The following is an 18,755-nucleotide window of genomic DNA, read 5'->3' as shown; positions in this document are numbered from 1 at the left end:
CACGACTGCCGCTGCGCAGATGCGTTCATACGAATGCCAGCTCCTCGAGCACCCGTATTTTAAAAGTTATTCGAGCAGGTCTGGACTTGCACTGGGAGCTACCGTCACATTTGCTGCATACATGGCTTGGTCGCTGAGCTCGGATAGTCAGCGGATATCACTTGATGCTCAACCTGTGTCCGGTATGCGTTCATTGAGATCAACAGCAGTGCTATTCTAACACATTCGCAGCTCCCAAAAAGCTTCCGTCCTCCAGAAATCCCCCACTTCCCACTGCAGACTCCCCTCCGCCTCCAATACAGACAGAAGAGACATCATCTGAAACGTCAGTACCCATACTAGAGGAGGACGCGGATAAAACACCACCGGCTGCGACAGTCGAAGCACAGAGTGAAGAGCAGCCGTCTGGGGGTGCTTATAACCCGGTGACAGGCGAAATCAATTGGGACTGCCCGTGCCTCGGTGGAATGGCCCATGGTCCATGTGGTCCAGAATTCAGGGAGGCCTTTTCATGTTTTGTTTACTCTGAACAGGAACCAAAAGGTATTGATTGTGTGGAAAAATTCAAGGCCATGCAAACCTGTTTCCGGGAACACCCCGACGTATATGGGGAGGGTAAGCTTGTTTTCCGATTAGGAAGTCTCTTGTACTGATCCCGTGGCAGAAATTATGGACGATGATGACGAAGAGGAATCCCAGGGTCAAGCTACGCCCGAGGGCGCTAAGCTTACTGAGGTGGAATACGCAACTCTGGATAACGTAGCTCAGGAACCCGCGCAGCCCCAACATCCCCCGTCACCTGTTTCCACATCCTCCGCCTAGAGCATCGTTATCTTAAGAGTATCTTGGTTAATTATCCCTCATATTCACCACTCAATATGGCAGCCTATTATGACCATACATAGCGCATGGAATTCAATGCAAGAAACTATGCTAAAGGTATATGGAATCTCGTGTCAGTTTGAGAACCGCTTCTCTATGACCTGGTCTTTCAATTTATAGCCGTTGGCAGCGAAAAGCTTTGAGCGCAGGAAGGTTGATGTATCATAGATGTCATGCTCCTTCGCCTAGGGAACCAGTGAGTTCATGACAGTTCCAACAAAGGTACGAACCACTCACCCGTTCATCAAGCTCAGACATCTTGACCGTGATGAGCTCAGGTTGCTCGTGTTTCTGTAGTTGGTGGAAACGGGCCTTTTCCTTCACAATCTGGCCAAGAAGGAAAGCCAAGAGTTCTTCATAATCACGAGCTTGTGTCAAGTATTTTCGGAAGCCCTGTCCAAACCATCAGTGCCTTTCCTGATAAAGTCATAACGTACTCACCCTTTCAAGGGTCTTTTTGATTGACATCTTTTGAGTGCTGACGAAGCTCCCTACTGCAACGGAGATCGCCATGTCAATGTCATCAGCGCGAACGTATTCCCGTAGGGACATTTTTGCACTGGCTTCAGCCATCCGAATCATGCTCTCCAGGTGTCGGACGGTGATGGGGTATGAACCTGTTGCCAGTGACTCGCGACGAAGATCAGAAAACAAGCGCGCTAATTTATCCTGGTCCATGTCATAGAGCTTCGGGCGTATCTTCTCCCGGGCGTACATGATGTATTTACGGAGGATATCTTGGGGTATAATCTGTCTGGACTGTTAAGGAGGGCCACAGCTTCAGGGACTGAATAGACTTACATCAGCATCAAGGGTGGTGCCAACATCCATCTCATCTCTGTCAGCTTCAAATTTAGGATGGCTGCGGAGGTGACTTCCAACAACGAATCGGGCTAGCAGCTCATCTTGCACAGGATCTACGTTGTCTTTGACAACACACAGCACGTCAAACCGAGACAGGATGGGTTCTGTCAGCTCGACGTTTTGCTGGAAGGGAATCGTTGGGTTATATCTTCCGCGGATCGGGTTAGCAGCGGCAATTATGGCACATCGAGCTTGCAATGTCGTGACGATCCCAGCTTTCGAGATTGAGATGGTTTGTTGCTCCATTGCTTCATGAATAGACGTCCGATCCGCATCATTCATCTTGTCAAACTCATCGATGAGACATGTTCCTTTGTCGGCAAGGACAAGAGCGCCTCCCTCCAGCGTCCATTCCCGAGTTACGGGATCTTTGCGGACGCTGGCAGTCAGACCAACAGCCGATGCACCCTGACCGGTCGCGAAAACAGACCGGTGAGCTGTCTTCTCTGCGTACTTCAGGAATTGCGACTTCGCCGTTCCAGGGTCGCCCAAGAGCAGTACGTTGATATCACCGCGAAGGCGGTGTTTACGGTTGATGTCTTTCGTAACACCACCGAACAAGGAGAGGGCGAGGGCCGTTTTGATGTCTTCGTGCCCGTAAATCGAAGGTGCAATAGACTTGACGATACGCTTCCGAATACGTTCGTCTCGTGCGAGGGCGCGCATCTCCTTCTCGTCTTCTTCAGTAAGACGGAACGCTGCAAACAGATCTTCCTTTTTGTTGATGTGGTTGGCCTCGATGATTGTGGAGAAGACTGGGAACCCGTTCTTCGAGTTAAGAGAGGCATCAAAGTTGTTCCTGTATATCCCAGTCACTTCCTACGCTAACGTGCTTAGTGCCGGTCATCGAAAGCGCCCACGTTACTTACAATCTCCTCTCCAGGCTTTGCCAAGTCAATGAGGTCCCATAGGAGGATAACTTCACGATGCCTTGGTAGACGCCCCGGAGGGACTGACCCAGGGGACTCCTGCAGCGTCATTTTCTGGTAATTGCGGTACACCGTCTGTCATGAAGCATTTAGCAGGTATCGTCACAAGTTCGAAATGCGACTGACTTGCTCGGAGTTAACAGGAAATGGGCCCTTGCTCTCGCAGTTGGCGCAAAAGCTAACTTTGACCTCCTTTGTTGCATCCTGGTAGAATGGACCGAGAACAGCACCACATTTGCGGCAGTCAAATTTGACGTATTTAAGCTGCGGGAATACACCACTTCGTCGAGTTACAACACCAGTGACTCGGACTAAATTGTTCAGGTTAGAGCGTCGGAGATCACGGAGTGAGGAGCTCAACGGAAGGTCTGCGATGCGAACATGAACTTCCGAGTGGATCCGTTCGTACGACGGGTAATACACGAGAATCGCATTCAGCGCGACCTCGTCGAAGATTGTAAGCATGGCGGCCGGGGAGTTTGTCAAAAAGTAAGCCAAGATAGGCTTAGACATTGCTAGATGAAGATAAGATACTTCCAGTGACTCGGCATTTGCTACAATAGACCATCAGTAACTCTGCAAAAGGTATAGACTAATAATACGGACTTTCTCCAAGATTACGAATGCGTTGACCATAGACCGATGCGCCGTTTTCGTCGACGTAGGTCATCAAAAACTGCCGGAAATGTTTGACAATTGATCGGCGAACACGGTCATTGGCAATCCATTCGACGATAGATTTAGCCTTGATGTCACTCAGTTGCTCAAGAGGTATTTCCTAAAAAAACATGGATGAGTACACATCCGACTGACCGCCAAGATTTTCACCAACATCATCTATACCATCCACATCATCTACATCACGACGCTCGTCATATTGTCGCCTTGTGCGACGCTTCATTCTCGCAACGCCGAGATCATCGCCAAGAGCATCTTCATCGTCCATGTCATCATCCTCCAGGAACTGAGGCGCACGGCCTCTATGAGCTGCTCGGGTGCCTTGCTTTCCTGTGCGTTCAAGGCGATCGCGGCGATTCATCTTGGCTTCAGCCGCTCGTCGAGCCGCTGCTGAAATTTCGTCAAAGTTTCCTTCATCGTCAATGTCTTGGTCGGAGTAGCGATCCAGTAGCTCGTTTGGTGCATAATCTCTATTTTCAGTAGGGTAAAATTGTGATACTCGGAAAAATATGGACTTTGACACGCACTCTTCGAGGGTGTCCGCAAACAAATCTTCGCCTTCACCGTCGTTTTCATCGTCTTCATCTATATCACGTACTCCGTCACGATCATCCAAGCTATCATCTGTATCAGAGAAGGGTGCCGGAGGCGAAGACGGTGGGAGAGACGATTGCGAACCACTCCGTCTTGGAGTAGGACGTGGAGCTGGTGATGAACTGGGAATGGGAGGCGACCTTGGACGCTTCGCACCTCTAGGGGTCTGTGACTATGATGTAGAAATTTAATATACATCAGTCTGATTTCTGTGTCCTCCGTGCTCACCATGGTGAATAGCGATAATGCGGGGAGATGGCAAGAACAAAAACACGCGTCGCGACGCGTTCAATTGTCGGAATTTTAAATTTAAAGCGTGCTTCGGTTCCCACGCAAGGATGTGATCTATCCGTGCCGACCAAATCATTCCTGGAATCCTCTGTGATATGCCTAGCGTCGACCTCGAAACCGCGATCAAGCAAGAGGAAGAGTACCTGCGCAAGGTTCATCCTGCAGTGGACGATATTCCAGGATGCATGACCCTGTTTGATGAATTTTTGCAATGCCATGGTATGCTCTGAAAACGCTTCAAAGTGCTGGTACTCATGAAACTTTCAGTTCTGGGGACTCAAATAAAATCTCTATACAGATACGGTCAAATGTCAGAGTGTGGAGTTAAAAAAGAGGACTTCAAATTTTGTATGAGCTTGAAATTCATGCACCCAGAACAGAAACGGGACGCTTGGATCCGCCGCCGTGCCGAGTGGTGGGCTCACAGACGACTTGGGAAGAGTAGCGAAAACGTGTGGGATATGAGGAAGTAATGTCCACCCTTTGAGGTATCTCTTCGCTTACTGATTTTACTTCAAGGAGTCCTCTCCCAGACTGGCCCCCAGCCCTTTCGGACAATGTTCCAGAGAATGTTGAAACTATCTCGTGAATGATCAGAATGACTTACCCTGCAGACTCTTATAGGGGAATTCGGCAGCCCTGTTATTTTTCTCATCCACATCCACATGTACATGGCGGCGCTTGGTCTGTCTCAGGCGGGACGCAGCCTTTGGCCTTCAAACACACTGCTTCGCGAGGAAACAAGTTTCACTCTATTGAGCTCACATTACACTTACCTCGTTCTCCCTTCTGATACACTTAACTTATTTGCATAATTGTGTGTTCACAGTTGAAGTTCTCATGAACACTGACACCAACGGATGTTAGGAAGACTAGAATATCGCACGTCCTTTGAACTATCCCAGATAAAGAGCTGCTACTTTCTGTTCGCTCTGATTTTCAGATACACCAATATGGTTGTGCGCATCTACTTTGGCAGCACAATCGTATGCACTTTGTGGGAACGTCCCAGGTAGGATTTCTTGTCGCATTTTTTCAAGAAATCGTGAGGACGGTCGGGAGAACTAAGTAGAAGTACCTTTATATGAGCCCACCATCCAGCAATTCCGGCCGGATCATCTGCAAGCGAATGCAATCAGGCCTACAGAGCTATAATATTCACGATGTCTCCGCAGCTGCACTACCATTTTTGGTGAGTGTCCCTAACATAATTTACTCATCGCACCCGTGTTTCGAATACACGGCGGCCTATCTCTCATTCTCTCGTATCCGAATCCAAGTCAGTGCAGGACAACTCCAAGCCTACTCTGTTGTTATTCACTTACCCCTTTGTCCACTCGGATCTCCCACATGCAATTGATTGTCTTGTGTTGCTCGTACACGATCTATTATAGCTCGCGCGTCCTCCCATCACTTTCAATCGGTCTTGGCAATGGCTATGTTTTCATTTTCATGATTGTACCCTTCCATGTCAGTATATATAGCTCAATTTCACAGCAGGATCGGCCAAGTGTGTCTACATCAACGGATCAAGTTGGGAAACGGGCTTCTTGACCGCCCCACGGGCAACGCTGTGAGATCATTTTTTCCGACACAAATCTTCGCTAACATGTTAGTACGGAAGGGACGACCATCTTCCTTCGTCTATAGTCTGCTAGGGAAGGCTTGGCTAACATCTACTTGGCCCAACAAAGTCCATTTTTCAGTAGGTGCCGGTGTGACCCTTGACAACTTGAAAAATTCGTGTCTAGCCCGTGGATGTCGGATCTAGATGCGGCTCTAATACTGACGAGTCAAAAGTTAGTCATGCATATGGCCATCTTTTTACTCCCACCAACATTTACCAAGTATGTATGGATGTACGCAGCAGCTCCTCAAAGGGCTCTTTAGCACGATATCATTGATCATCAGGATGCCTATATGGTTGTTGTGGTACTCGCTGCCTTCTGAACGCTCAAGATCATCTTCGTCCTTGGCCTGGGACATGCAATGCTGGGGTTAGTACGCCACGTTATTTACATCTCACCATCGTGAGTTTCTTCTGTAGGCTGGCAGATTCAAATGCGATCACGGGTTGATGTGACAGTACCGGTGCTATTTTTTCGCGGCCAGACCATCGCGCACTTGCGCCGACCAAAGAAGCTGAAGGTGTCTGGGTCGAGGGAGTGCCTTCTAAATTCATCGAAGATGAGCGGAATATATTGACTTCTATCTCAGAATTTGCACCAGAACGAATTCCAGGTTGTTGGTATGGTCGGTCAGGGCCTCCTCCAAAGCCGAACTAGTCTCCCCAACCTGGACAAGAGGTATTCGACTTCTTTCATGCGGGAGCTCCACCCACATTTCCGCACACCCGTCAGACTTCTCCGCCAGTATTACGCGCGAAGTCTTGTAGAACTTGAGATTTCAGTTCCACAAGCTTTCTCTCTGGAATACCACCGGTCTTCTACACATCCTATCCCCAAACGCTTCTCATTTCCAGATGGACTTACCTGGGTATAATAAGTTGGCGTTGATTCTTTGCCGTTACCTTTTTAAGCACAAAAGTTTGCTCAGAGCGGCGCCCCCAAGCAATTCTTGGATGGGATAACTCGCACGACTGGCCGGGTCCCTCCAGTCTTATGTTCATTAAGGACTTTCCCCGCAATCAAAAACAAGAGATATGCTCTTGTTCCAAAACGGGCCTTTCTCGGCCCCTTATGGTTTTGGATTGCGCGATTCTGAGCTACTACGTTTTTCCTGCATCTGCATCCTTCGGTGCACGCTCATTTCCGGGGTTGTCGCGTGCATTCATCACCGTCGGTATTGCCCATCGATTCTTTAATCGAATACGAACACTAAGGAAGAAGATGTTTTGGGGATGGACAAGGGAGAAGCGATGTTTTTTGAATCACAGGATATGAGTGATTTCATGATGTGAAGCACGCTGTAGATAACGTTGTTTTCTATTTATAAAGTCAATTCAGTTGAAGAGGTTCCTACATCTTCGATGACCGAAGCTGACGTTGATCAACAGATGGTGACGAACATTCTTGGTTAATATTGTTATTACATAGTTACTGGCTGTGACGTTAGAAGTCTTATGATCTTCGGATCCCTGATGTATTACTGACAGCGATATCTATCTTGTGCTCCGATTGGTACAGTCAACATGATAATTCCTGTAGAGTACACAAAACATAATAAAAATCGATGTACCGCAAGCTTAATACTTGCGATACTCGTCCAATACACTATGTTACGATCCCTTCCGTCTGCTCCCCCTACAACTGTGTACAATATGTATGATGTTCATGACACGTAAATCTCCTCTCCCATCGTGTACCGCTCGTAGAGGATTGCCTGAGAATGAACCGAGCGCGTTTCATTCCAGTAGTGTACATCGTAGCTCCAGGGTTCTCCGTTGATCATGTTGCCTGACATGTGTTCGTAGATAGTCGTCCAATGAATAAAAAAGTGATGAGTGTCCCAGTATTGAGCCGCCTATGCGGACTTTTCTGAGTCACTAGGCCCCGAGTCTTTGCGCTCTAGCCGGGCCTCCTCCGCATCACGCATGCCACCGGCATGCCAGTCATCAAGATAGAAATACACAGCTGGTAGGCCCACGAAGAGACCTCCAATAATGTTACCAATCAAAGCCGCAATTAGCGACCTGAGGAAGCGATCAGTAAACGTTGAGATGCACTGAACAAAAGACTCGGTGCCTACTTGCGAATGTACAGGTCGGTCGTAAGCTAGAAAACAATTAGAAATGTACGAAGTGAGGTTAGCATGTAAAAGACGTACCTCAGAGTGAAGCATGATGCTCAACGGGAGTGAAAACATATTTGCGATAACTGGTAAAAAGTATTGGTGAAAGTTTGAAACCGAATGTTCTGCAACTTACCGTGGTCGAAGCCGCAAGCCACAAAGACCTAGAGAACATAGATGAGTAAGGATCACCACCTTTGTCGATTTTACGAACCCAGACGGGGAACCAGATAGCTATGATTTTCGACAAAGTTTCTTTGGCCCCCATTCCTTGCTAAATACCGCCCGTGAGTAATGACTCGGAGCAACACGGCGAAATACGTACCCAAACGGCTATGCAAACAAGCCAGTTACAACCAATGCCGCGAAGGAGAATCTGATACCAGGCAGGTGTAATGGCTTTCGTACTAACACAGGGGTTGAGACAATGGGATTTCCAGATTAGGATGAAGTGAACTCACATGGCGAATGACCTCACGTACGAGGCATAGGGATCAGCCACCATTAGCCCATCGTCTGTATGAACATGTTAAGTCATACGATAATCCAAGCCAATGAATGTGAACTGACATTTCGAAAGGATTGCTGCAAAGAACAGACTGCCAACGAGATTTCCGAAAAAGACTGACGCAATAGTATACTCAGCATCTGAATGAGATCTGGCTTCGGCCGGCACTTACCAACAATCCAGTTGAGAGGAACGCCCCACCAGGGAATCGCTCTCTTCAATGCAGCCATGGGGAAGGTCTATAAGTTGCGTATCAATGAGTGAGAAGTGGTTCTACACCAGCGCTAAACTGCCTACCATAAGATTACTCGTGAGCAGGTCAAAACCCTGGAGCACGATCCTGCGGAGGGTTATAACAGTTAAGCCATGATACGATGGTACTGAAGCTGTCGGTACCTACATAACGAGCCCGACAGGGAATACGAGACCACCAAGGACCTTGACAATTCCGGGGTTCGAAGTTGTCAGACCTGGAGAGCCACCACTAATAATAAGATCAAGGAGACCGCCGAAGGACAACATAACACCCGCAAGGACCTAATAGCAATATTAAGATGATAGACCACACATGCATGCACTTGTTACTTACCGCCTTGAAGAAGGTCTTGTCCAACCGCGTGTTGTGCTTGGCCACAGCTTGCTCGACCAGAGCAACCGCAACTTCAGCTGGGGTGAGAGTGAGAGCGCTTGAAATGGACATTGTAGTAGTGGTAGTATGCGATCCGCTGAGGTCCAAGGGGGATGCAAGATTCGAAATGGTGGCATAGCCTAGCATTTATATGTTCACAAGGACACCGGTTCGTGCGGTTCCTGACAAGCGAGATACCAAAATAACTGGATTTCGTGTGCAGTTACTACTAGTGGGCCCTGGGATCCCGATCCCTGACCAAATGGATCTGCACATTGGATTAAGGGCCGAAATTCAAAGTTGGGTACACATGGATACCCAAATGATCCCTTCGCCAAAGTATTACCATCTTCCCGCCGATTACTAAAAATGGTAACAAACTATTACATAAACATTAGCAGTCCTGTCAAGCTGTCAGTACATGTCAGTCCCGTATGCGATTCAGTACTTTTGATATATACATATCACATGATTAAATAAAATCATCAAGACTGATGGAACATGTAGATTGATACTCTGTGGGTGAAGGACTGATATTAATCTAAAGTCCGATGAATATCTGGGGTTACTACTATGTTTAGCATATGCCCTGTGTCGTTTAGCATTTGAAATTTAAAATGTGCGCGGGAAGAAGGGTCACGGGCGTGGGGCGGTGCCGGTGAGGGGCGGTTGATGTGTGCGCCCAACGTTACTGAATGATCAAGGGCTTACCAGGGCAGTAGCCCGGATTCACGGCAGACACTTGTCCGCCGTGATAGCTAGCCTTATTAGCCCTACTGCATTGCATTACTGACAGCGCGACTTTTCCCTGAAAATAACGGGCCCAAATATATTAGGCCTGTCTTGTCAACCGTCGTTAATGACTAAGCCTTCTTTCCGACCTATTTCGGTTTCCCGTAGGCCCATCACAAATCATCACAATCAACGTTCCACCATTCAATAATAATTCAATTGCACCACTATGCAACATGTAATGGACTGATGACGGACTAATAGAGGCTAGTGGCACTATCATTAATAGCTGTCGTTGTACTTATATTGAATCATACTGAATATAGAGGCCAAAGTTCAAATCACACGACCATTGATATCTATACTGCAGAAAGGCCCATCAGAACTTCAGAAGAACCAACTTCAGGTCGGCTCTGACTTACTACTAGTTCATGAATTGGCGACGCATTCTAATCGGATGTATTACTGTTGGTAGCCAGGCTGTACGAGAACGTGAAGAATTTTGTTTATCGCAAACCGATTCTCTGCCTTGGGGATATATTGTGGGCCTTCAGGGTCCCAGTGGTTATCTTCATTGCATATTCTGTTCGCGGGCCGAGCCAGACCGCCTGCGTACCCGAGGCTCGTTCAATAATGTTGACCTGTCCAATGGAGTCGTCTAAAGTTATGTTCAAGCAGTGCATGTTTCTCCACTTGCTGACCTGATGCAGAAGCTCCGGTATGTTCTTGCAGTTGATTGGCAGATCAATTATCTGCGCACTCTGCCTTGATCACGATAACGTGTGGTTACGAGCGGTTACAATTCATTTACAAATCCCGATTCGGTACCCGGACTCTCACATGACGATAGGAGACTTGGCATTGATGGGACCAGTTATCCGTGTGTGTGTGCGAATACCAGTAATTTTGGAAGCAGTTTGATGCTTGTCTGACCTTGGTCCGGCGCAATCAGATTCAAAATCACCTCCTGAGAAAGAAATCAGGCGTATCGTTGCTACTTTTCTGACGACGCTAACCGAGTCAAACAAGTCCACGTCCCACAATCGAAGGGCATCTGGCGGCGCCCATCGGAGCCCGCTTGGACACCGGCTCATGTGATGAAGAGTGGCCTAACCAAATATCCCATCGCATCTAGAAAAACCTTGCACACGGTTCGCAGTTGTCATTCTTGTCCGGAATGTTTGACAAGATTTTGTCCACTGATGAAATTCTAGCTCCGTGTGTGTGATGGTCGCCCATCGACACAAACCAATCCAATCAAGGTGATCAATTCAAAAATTCATATGAGGGTATCTATTAGATGCGCACGATGCACGCTTCCATGCATGCATATTTTGACGTACTAGGCATCAGTGTGGTCTCACTTCTCTCCAGATCGGTGTTATAGCTTGGGCAACTGTATTAGCGGCAACCTCGAGGCAGCTGCGTTCTACATCATCCCGAATAGCTGACCACAGCTTACGGGCACGCCATCTATCCGGGTGGAAACGCCGATGACTTCTTTCTACGAAATCTTTGTAATCTTGAGATCGCATGGAGGTCTTGACAGTTGCAAAAAATCTCTCCACCGCAGACCAGTCGACATCCTCGACTGTTAGATAGGAAGGATGATGGAGCACAGGCCACGGGATGTCAAGAAAAGCGATCGGCTGATCAGGCGTGAACTTCGCAGCGTCAAACTCTTCACTGAGAACCCTGTATCGTTCCAGGGCTCGATGACTCGTCCACGTACCAGACTCCCAGCGTTGGCGCTGTTTAAACCGTCGCTGTTCTTGCCGTCGCCTTGCTTCTTCTGCATCACGTCGTTCAGCTTCCGCTCGGAGCTGGCGTGCCTGACGTTCGGCCTCCTCACGTTGCTGCCATTGTCTTTCTGCCTCAGCTCTTCTCCGCTGTTCAGCTTTGGCCTGGCGCTCTTGTTCTTCAGCACGCTCAAGCGCCTCACGCTTTCTTCGCTGTTCTTCCCAAAGAGGTCTATCCCGGTCAAGTTCTCGCATTTTGCGAATGGACTCTGCAAGCTCGGCTTGGCGCGTTGCCTCTTCGTCCGACTCTTCACTCTTACGAGACTCGGACTGCTCTTGCGAGTCCGCGGGCTGAGGATATGTCGATTGCACATTATGATCACTCACTGAAGAAGAAAAAATATGAACCGTTGAAAGGGCAGAGTGGGAACGGTAACATACGCAGTTCGTCGATATCGATCGGGTAATAATCGGCAAATACTTTTTTGAATCCCTTTTGATGGCGTTCGTCCATTGCCCTAACTTTTGCTTGTTTTCGTGTTTCCCGTTTCATCTTTGAGTGATTGAAAGCCTGCTTGGCCTTACTTGGTGATACGGTCCGCTGACGCTTTCGCACATGGCCATTGGTAGGAGTATGATTTTGTGGCAGTTCGTCGTCCGTGTCAGCGGTAAATCCGTTTTCTATCACCTTCGTCAGACAACTATACAGAGTAGAGATTGCAACAAACTTTTTCGTTTGGCATTCTCTTCAGCTTGCGGGCCAGCAGGCCCAGTATTGCTCTGAGATGCAAATTGTTCCGCGTCCATGGCCATCGGTTGTCCGTCAGCCTGAGACTCTTGGCTATATTTCGCTTGTGCTCCCTTAATCTTCTGCCATCGATTGTCTCGCTCCTTTTTCAACTCTTCTCTTCCAGATCGTACGGCATTCGACAGGGGCTTGGTTCTTGGACGAAGAAGGCCATCAACAATCATTTGTTCCACTTCTTCTTCGTCCCCGTCAGATTCACTGTCGTTGCTGTGATCACTGTCTACACGAGCGCGCTGCGAACGCGCTCTTTTTCTCGGAAGTAGGTTATCCGCTTCAGGGGTAGGCGTGCGTGCGCGTGCGCGTTTTGGGCCTGGCAGTGAAGGAGCTCTAGAGCGCTGAGCCTTGGGGTCAACCCTCACAACAGATGTAAATTTAAAGCCAAAGTGAACAGTGCACCGATATTCCGGGTCCAGCTTGTAAATCTCCCATTGCTCTTGGTAGCAAAACACGTGTTGCCTGAAAGTACAGCATTACAAACAACTGCAAGGACATGGATCGACGATATCGCTCACCCGCATATTTCGATTACTCGTGGCCAAAAGCCCTCATCGCGCACATCTGCATCCAAGCGTGCTTTTGGCACAAACCTCCAGAAGCTCGTACCTTTGGGTGTTGTTTCGATGACAATACGTTTGGGAGGGGGAAGATCCTCGCCGATAGATAGTTTATGCAGGTCTGGGATATCTTCGCCAGCAAGAGCGGTACGAGGATCGAAGGACGCGAAGGAGAGCGTGGAATCTGGAGCACGCAATAGACGGGAGGGTTGGGTCGGGTCAAGGAGACCAGGTTCAGTGCCACGAATGGTCCGTGGTGCATGTAACGGTCCCGCAGTAGCCGGCTGGGAGCCCATTAGACGAAGCTAGACTGCTTGAAAAAGGCTACAGAAAGAGGTTGGAAAGATGAAAGAAAACTATGTACCTTGCTTGTAGCATTCGATAAATTTAAGGGTAGGTTTAAGTCATAGCGTTCAGCGTCACGTGAGAGTACAATAGTTTATAGGTGGCCAGATATAGTATTCATTCATTCACTGCAGTGACCAGTCAAGACTTTTTTTGTCCAATGCGATCCTTCGTATGATACATTGTTTTCAAATAGAGCGTATGTGACGGTCGCGTGCCGCGACAGGCATGGAAATTGGACTGCGGCATGTTCGTAACAAGGTAACCAATCCATGGTCATGAGATTCGTGTAATGATGCATATATGTATTTTACAAGTTGAAGGTCGCAATGCTAAGTGTGAAGGAAGATATGTATATATAAAAGATAAAAGTGATGAGATAAAAGAACAATAATGATAATGCCAAATTCCAAATGCAATGGTAATGCTGATGTCGATGATGATAATGTATAGGTAATGGCGACAAGATAAAATGTAATAGTCAAGATTTCAATAGACGTCATAGCAAACGTGGGCTAGGACATGGAATATGTTGCACTGTCCGGGTACTCACAGCGGCCTTCAAAGTACCCCGAGCCATATGTCTGTAAAAACTCGTCTAGTCCAGCTGATGCGGAGTTCAGATCGTTCCCAGAGACAGGCTGGTATTGAAAGTCCACGTCGAAGGCGGGAATGGACTGCTGAGAGTTGACATCGGGATCCAGCTTCGGGTCGAACTGCGGCATGTGGGAGGCGGAGAGATCGACAGGGACAGTTGATGGCTGGAAGTGGTTGAAGGTGGGGGTGGGGAACTGAGAGGGCTGTTCGTAAACAGAGGTGGAGCTCTCGGCAGGGAAATTGGGGAAGAGTCGCTCCCAGGAGAGTTCGGTGAACTCGCTCGAGAACTGAGGGATGCCGGAGTTGCTGGACTCAGCGGGTGAGAGCGCATCGCAGGGAATGAGGCCTGCGAGCTCGGGAAATGTGAGGTCATTCAGATCCAGCGATGCAGGAATATCTTCCTCAGGCTTCATAAACCTAGTAGATGGGTAAGGTGCGGCGGAGGACCGTCGAGCAAATTTGCCCCCGAGGTTGCAACGCGCCTTGGGCTCGTAGTTGTGTAGGTGCTTGCGGTGACGCGTCAAGCTTGCTGGATCGGTAGTGGCAAACGTGCACCCAGGATGGGGGCACGTCTTCGAGCGTTCACGGGTGTGGGTCCTGATGTGCGTCTGCACGTTGGACTTTTGGAGGGTCTTGAAATTGCAGTCAGGGAATGGACATGCGTGCATACTGATCAAGATAGCAAATGGGTCAGGAACCATCTGGTGCAATAGGGTACGAGTACGTACAGAGCCTCCTTGTTTTCATCGTGCGTACGCATGTGTCTAGGAAGATCTGCCTTGCGGCTTATGGTCTTGTGGCAGATATGGCAGTCAACAGATTTCTGTAGAGAAAGTGTCATCAGTAAAAGACGCATGATGTGAGGTACGCTGAAAACATACCATGTTACGTCCTGCAGCAGGCATCTCGTGATAGTGTTTGGGTGGGGAGAAGCGGTTGTTGTAAATGATCTGCGGGGTGAAATTAAACCCTTGAGGTGAATGAATAGCGAGTGCGTTGTGGCAAATTCACACATCCTGCGCATTGCTTTTAAAGTACCAGGCGTGCTATGGACATCGAGTATGATTGCTTTTCTGCGGCGCGCGTTTCTGCCTTTAAAGGCAAAAAGCGGGAAGCAATCGTGTGCGATGGTCTGAGCGTAAGGGACGAGCCACTCGGTTAGCAGGGAAGGTAAAAGAGCTGGCAGAGGGTCCGATTGCGTCTCAACATTTTTCGTTTTTTTGCCTTGTAAGGTAATTTCTGGTTACCTGCGACGAGTGGCTCAGTGAGTCAGTGCTCAGTGCTCCTAGTCAAGCCTGATGCACATGAATGAAGGGAAGTAGAGGCTTACAGATGCTTCCTAAAAGATTACCACCTCGAGGCGCGTCCAAAGGTATTGAGTTTCATTCCGGTGAGTACTAGTCTCTGGGATAGTGTTCGCAGTCACCAATGAAGTTGGGGAAGAATTAAACAAGGACCCTTGAAGTCACAAGTGTTAGCATCACGTGAGAGCGTATAAGCAATTCATTTAATCATTCAAGAAGCAACACGGAGTCACTGCGGCTTGCGTCGTGAAACAAGCTTCCTGCAGCTTCCTAAGAGACGTCAACCACTAGTGTGTGGGCAGAACCACTTTTCTGTGTTATCATATTTAAATCTCCGTAAGTCTCGGATATCCTGGAGTTCTGCCAGCCTTGCACCCGAGTTCTGCCGTGGGCCAGGTACCGCCAGCTCTGCCAACAACACTATCAACAGCCTTTAAATGGTCGTTTGAAACTGCTCTTCCGGATGATTTTTTGAGCGGTTTTATGTTCCCATTGGCAGGCTACCCCCTGTGTGACGGCATCGAGGGTGACGTGACTCACTGGCTGGTCATTCTGACTCAACATACACCCCATTGAAAGAGCTGCTAGAACTAGTATTGCTCACAATACTTATCTGCTCGTTAACCCATACTAGTAATGTCTCTAAAGAGCTTTCAATCCGAAATTCAGGAGATTTATGCACGGGAACTCGCCCGCCAGCGTGGCCAAGCCAGTGGAACTCCTGCTCCTCGTAATATACATTCCAAGAAAACACAGATACTCGAGGAATCTAATATCGTGGGTGAGCCACCTCCATCCAGGGATGCCGGCATCGAGGGTGAGGTTGAAGCAGTCCTGGTACTCCTCCTTCCATTATCATGTTGTGCATTCGCTCAAATCTTCTCAGGCATTACTATCTATCCATGACTATGACCGAGCACGCACCTCAGTAGCACAACTTATCACTGGACGCAAAGGCGAATACATATTTCGCATTGGCTGTCAACCATCCCATGCATCACTCTTTGCCGGAGAGAGCGTGGACGACGCAACAGGATGGTCGGGGGTCCCGCGAACAGACGTTGAAGTCGCTTCATTGCAATCATCAGTCAAAAGGGTTGTGGAAGAGCTGGGGGGGAAGGTGTGTTATTTATTTATGTACAGGAAGCATGAACTTATCTCCAATAGGTATCCGTTCTTTTTGAGACTACTGACGGCCACCATCCACGTGCAACTCTACTACTACGATTACCTCCGCCCAGCATTGAATTAGTTCCCGAGGTTCGCTGTGCTGTCGTCGGGAACGTTGATTCGGGAAAGTCTACAACACTAGGAGTTCTAACACGTGGTATGATACACACATGCATGCATGTCTGTTTCAATCATCTAATTTTTTCTCAGGTCCTCTGGATGACGGGAGAGGCCGAGCTCGTGTAGCTTTATTTCGGCATAAACACGAGATTGAAACCGGACGAACATCTAGTGTAGGGATGGAAGTAAGTTCATGTTCCCACCAGCCTACACTATCCTACATCTTTTTACCCAGATCCTTGGTTTTTCGACAGCTGGAACCCCGGTACTCCCAAATATACTGCCGTCTGCTGACGCAAACGTGATTCGACGCGATAAACTGGGCTGGGACGAAATTTCAGCACAGTCAGCCAAGATAGTTTCATTCAGCGGTAAGTCCGTTCGACGTGACTCTGTTTCGTATACATACCTCCATTTTGTAGACCTTGCAGGCCACGAGCGATATTTGAAAACTACTTTGTATGGGTTGACGTCCGGGGCGCCATCATGTGTGATTCTTATGGTCGGTGCCAACGCTGGGCTTATTGGAATGTCGAAGGAGCATCTGGCAATAGCTTTGGCTTTAAGCGTGCCTGTCGTTGTCTGTATTACCAAGGTAAAAAGTGGCCCATAACTATCCGGCTAAGCTAATTTTCACATAGATTGATATGACCCCACCTAATATTCTTAATGAGACTACGAAACAAGTGGTAAAGATCTTGAAGAGTCCTGGATGCAGGTAAATCATATCCTTTACTCTGCTCTGAATCCACATAAGATTACTTTGAAGGAAAACGCCAGTTTTTGTGAACTCGATGGAAGTCGCGGTTGAATCGTCGCAGACATTTGCGCAATACAAGTATGCCTATTCAGCTTCGATCGTGAGTTTCTGATGCTTATGGAACATAGACTATGTCCTATTTTCCGTGTCTCCAATGTCACTGGAGAAGGCCTTGACTATGTCGGTGTTATGCACTTTCACATTTGCTATGGTTCTGACTTGACTGAAGTTTCGCACGTTTTTGAATCTCCTTCCATCCAGCGAAGCGGACACCGAGACGTTTACAGTCGATCAGCCACTTGAAGTAGGATCGGCTCTTGGCATACATTCAAGCGTGCAACTGATATCTTTTCGCTACAGTATTCAGTTACTGATGTCTGGTCTGTCCCATACGTGGGGACAGTCGTCAATGGCATTCTCAACAGTGGAAGTGTCAAGACAGGTGACTCCGTTCTCTTTGGGCCAGACTCCAATGGACATTTCCAGTCGACCGTTGTGAGGAGCATGCAACGAAAACGGTATTTTCAGTTCCTGTTAGCATTTTCTGTGGGTACTGAACTTTCATAGAGCTGATGTCGCGACAGCCGAGGCTGGCCAATGCGTTGCTCTCGCTCTTAAGCGAGTGAAACGTGCAGCCGTCCGAAAGGGTATGGTCATAGTGCACAAGGCCGATACTCCCCCGAAAGGTTAACATCTCATTTATTGCCATCATGTTTGCGATAACTCATCAGGACTCACAGCAACACGCCAGTTCGAAGGGCAGGTCCTTATATTATAGTGAGCTTAAGCATACCTCTCGCACGATGTAACAATTTGAGCAGAATTTGCAGTCACAATACTACCATGCAACGAAACTATCAGGTATGTTCAATGACTCGCTGTTCTCGCCGCGTATGCTGATGCAGTGTGCGCATAGGCCATGCTTCATTGTGGAGTGAGTAGGATCTTCTGATGCCTATTGTAGTTCTCATCAATCCTAGGCTGTCCGCCAAACTGTTCGTATCATATCGATGGACAACCCTGAGGGGGTCCTACGGACCGGTGATCGAGCCACCGTTCAGTTTGAGTTCATTACACAGCCAGAGTTTGTCAAGGTCGGGATGAAGCTATTGTTCCGTGAGGGTAAGACCAAGGTATGTTGACGACTGCACCGTGCTTACCACTGCATCTCTGACTGTCAACACTTCCAGGGACTTGGTGTTATTACTCGTCTGCTATGACAGAATTATGGTGCGGTGACCGGCTGGTCTTCCTAGGTTTCCTCACTCGAGAGGTCGTCCATGTCCTTCTCACTCGCTAGCCACCCTTGTTGCACTCAATTTTTCTTCAGTGTTGGGCGTGTTTGGTTTTTGTTTGGTTGTAATGATTCTTCGAGTGTGATATGAAGAATCGGCGCGGCCGAGCGCCGTTACGATCATGTATTCATGTATATGAGTGATAGTTTATTGGTAATTTGAAGCAATAGATCTACAGCGTCTCATCTGTCAGTCACAGAAATCTAT

At 48.2% G+C, this 18,755-nt stretch overlaps 8 protein-coding genes across 8 annotated transcripts; 4 read left to right on the top strand and 4 right to left on the bottom strand.

The window, feature by feature from the left end:
* Positions 1–73: 73 nt before the first annotated feature.
* F5891DRAFT_929236 (uncharacterized protein) lies at positions 74–723 on the top strand (the record flags this gene model as incomplete). The annotated part of the gene is made up of 3 exons (XM_041373924.1): positions 74–175; positions 243–615; positions 665–723. Coding segments are annotated over 3 exons (534 nt in total), but the record flags the coding sequence as incomplete, so codon positions are not given.
* A 149-nt stretch (positions 724–872) lies between these two features.
* Positions 873–4,219, bottom strand: F5891DRAFT_499307 (MCM-domain-containing protein). The gene is made up of 10 exons (XM_041372035.1): positions 4,176–4,219; positions 3,881–4,119; positions 3,508–3,823; positions 3,282–3,453; positions 2,802–3,229; positions 2,616–2,750; positions 1,684–2,565; positions 1,324–1,632; positions 1,120–1,275; positions 873–1,067 (listed from the first exon to the last, which is right to left on the bottom strand). The coding sequence occupies exons 1-10, from the start codon at positions 4,176–4,178 to the stop codon at positions 957–959; spliced, it is 2,751 nt and encodes a 916-aa protein (XP_041223575.1). The 5' UTR covers positions 4,179–4,219; the 3' UTR covers positions 873–956.
* Positions 4,220–4,333: 114 nt separating this feature from the next.
* F5891DRAFT_956114 (uncharacterized protein) lies at positions 4,334–4,711 on the top strand (the record flags this gene model as incomplete). The annotated part of the gene is made up of 2 exons (XM_041375390.1): positions 4,334–4,457; positions 4,506–4,711. 2 exons carry the CDS (start codon positions 4,334–4,336, stop codon positions 4,709–4,711), a joined length of 330 nt encoding a protein of 109 aa, XP_041223574.1.
* A 690-nt stretch (positions 4,712–5,401) lies between these two features.
* On the top strand, positions 5,402–6,740 carry F5891DRAFT_1174359 (uncharacterized protein; the record flags this gene model as incomplete). The annotated part of the gene is made up of 7 exons (XM_041365665.1): positions 5,402–5,430; positions 5,633–5,696; positions 5,723–5,811; positions 5,990–6,085; positions 6,150–6,235; positions 6,286–6,386; positions 6,456–6,740. 7 exons carry the CDS (start codon positions 5,402–5,404, stop codon positions 6,738–6,740), a joined length of 750 nt encoding a protein of 249 aa, XP_041223573.1.
* A 511-nt stretch (positions 6,741–7,251) lies between these two features.
* On the bottom strand, positions 7,252–9,316 carry F5891DRAFT_1045479 (putative formate/nitrite transporter). The gene is made up of 12 exons (XM_041362251.1): positions 9,086–9,316; positions 8,897–9,033; positions 8,794–8,836; positions 8,669–8,735; positions 8,559–8,612; positions 8,450–8,504; positions 8,314–8,395; positions 8,203–8,262; positions 8,125–8,152; positions 8,025–8,074; positions 7,947–7,972; positions 7,252–7,890 (listed from the first exon to the last, which is right to left on the bottom strand). Exons 1-12 carry the CDS (start codon positions 9,269–9,271, stop codon positions 7,722–7,724), a joined length of 957 nt encoding a protein of 318 aa, XP_041223572.1. The 5' UTR covers positions 9,272–9,316; the 3' UTR covers positions 7,252–7,721.
* Positions 9,317–11,205: 1,889 nt separating this feature from the next.
* On the bottom strand, positions 11,206–13,253 carry F5891DRAFT_956350 (uncharacterized protein; the record flags this gene model as incomplete). The annotated part of the gene is made up of 4 exons (XM_041375402.1): positions 11,206–11,981; positions 12,037–12,296; positions 12,320–12,859; positions 12,916–13,253. 4 exons carry the CDS (start codon positions 13,251–13,253, stop codon positions 11,206–11,208), a joined length of 1,914 nt encoding a protein of 637 aa, XP_041223571.1.
* Positions 13,254–13,801: 548 nt separating this feature from the next.
* Positions 13,802–14,804, bottom strand: F5891DRAFT_1191304 (uncharacterized protein; the record flags this gene model as incomplete). Its single annotated transcript, XM_041367436.1, has 4 exons — positions 13,802–13,817; positions 13,873–14,568; positions 14,628–14,722; positions 14,781–14,804. 4 exons carry the CDS (start codon positions 14,802–14,804, stop codon positions 13,802–13,804), a joined length of 831 nt encoding a protein of 276 aa, XP_041223570.1.
* A 774-nt stretch (positions 14,805–15,578) lies between these two features.
* F5891DRAFT_1045463 (P-loop containing nucleoside triphosphate hydrolase protein) lies at positions 15,579–18,755 on the top strand. The gene is made up of 17 exons (XM_041362250.1): positions 15,579–16,040; positions 16,090–16,323; positions 16,371–16,530; positions 16,584–16,678; positions 16,729–16,864; positions 16,916–17,088; positions 17,135–17,211; positions 17,263–17,331; positions 17,382–17,433; positions 17,483–17,557; positions 17,614–17,771; positions 17,821–17,939; positions 17,994–18,030; positions 18,084–18,114; positions 18,170–18,187; positions 18,234–18,386; positions 18,444–18,755. Exons 1-17 carry the CDS (start codon positions 15,840–15,842, stop codon positions 18,471–18,473), a joined length of 1,818 nt encoding a protein of 605 aa, XP_041223569.1. The 5' UTR covers positions 15,579–15,839; the 3' UTR covers positions 18,474–18,755.

This window comes from Suillus fuscotomentosus, assembly GCF_016647785.1.
Source record: "Suillus fuscotomentosus strain FC203 chromosome Unknown F5891scaffold_42, whole genome shotgun sequence".
In the NCBI taxonomy this organism is placed as follows: domain Eukaryota; kingdom Fungi; phylum Basidiomycota; class Agaricomycetes; order Boletales; family Suillaceae; genus Suillus; species Suillus fuscotomentosus.
The sequence above is the reverse complement of the archived record's forward strand: the minus strand, read 5'-3'. Positions and strand labels throughout refer to the sequence as shown.

Excerpts from the sequence above, each read along its gene's own strand:
- F5891DRAFT_499307 (XM_041372035.1), bottom strand. Across the intron at positions 3,454-3,507 it reads ATGTGGATGGTATAGATGAT|GAAATACCTCTTGAGCAACT; the intron begins GTTGGTGAAAAT and ends ATGTTTTTTTAG. Across the intron at positions 1,633-1,683 it reads GCACCACCCTTGATGCTGAT|ATTATACCCCAAGATATCCT; the intron begins GTAAGTCTATTC and ends CAGTCCAGACAG.
- F5891DRAFT_1045479 (XM_041362251.1), bottom strand. The coding sequence starts at position 9,271 with ATGCTAGGCTATGCCACCATTTCGAATCTTGCATCCCCCTTGGACCTC. Across the intron at positions 8,736-8,793 it reads TGCTCACGAGTAATCTTATG|ACCTTCCCCATGGCTGCATT; the intron begins GTAGGCAGTTTA and ends CGCAACTTATAG. Across the intron at positions 7,891-7,946 it reads ACCGACCTGTACATTCGCAA|GTCGCTAATTGCGGCTTTGA; the intron begins GTAGGCACCGAG and ends TCGCTTCCTCAG.
- F5891DRAFT_1045463 (XM_041362250.1), top strand. The coding sequence starts at position 15,840 with ATGTCTCTAAAGAGCTTTCAATCCGAAATTCAGGAGATTTATGCACGG. Across the intron at positions 16,679-16,728 it reads CATCTAGTGTAGGGATGGAA|ATCCTTGGTTTTTCGACAGC; the intron begins GTAAGTTCATGT and ends CTTTTTACCCAG. Across the intron at positions 18,387-18,443 it reads TCCGTGAGGGTAAGACCAAG|GGACTTGGTGTTATTACTCG; the intron begins GTATGTTGACGA and ends CAACACTTCCAG.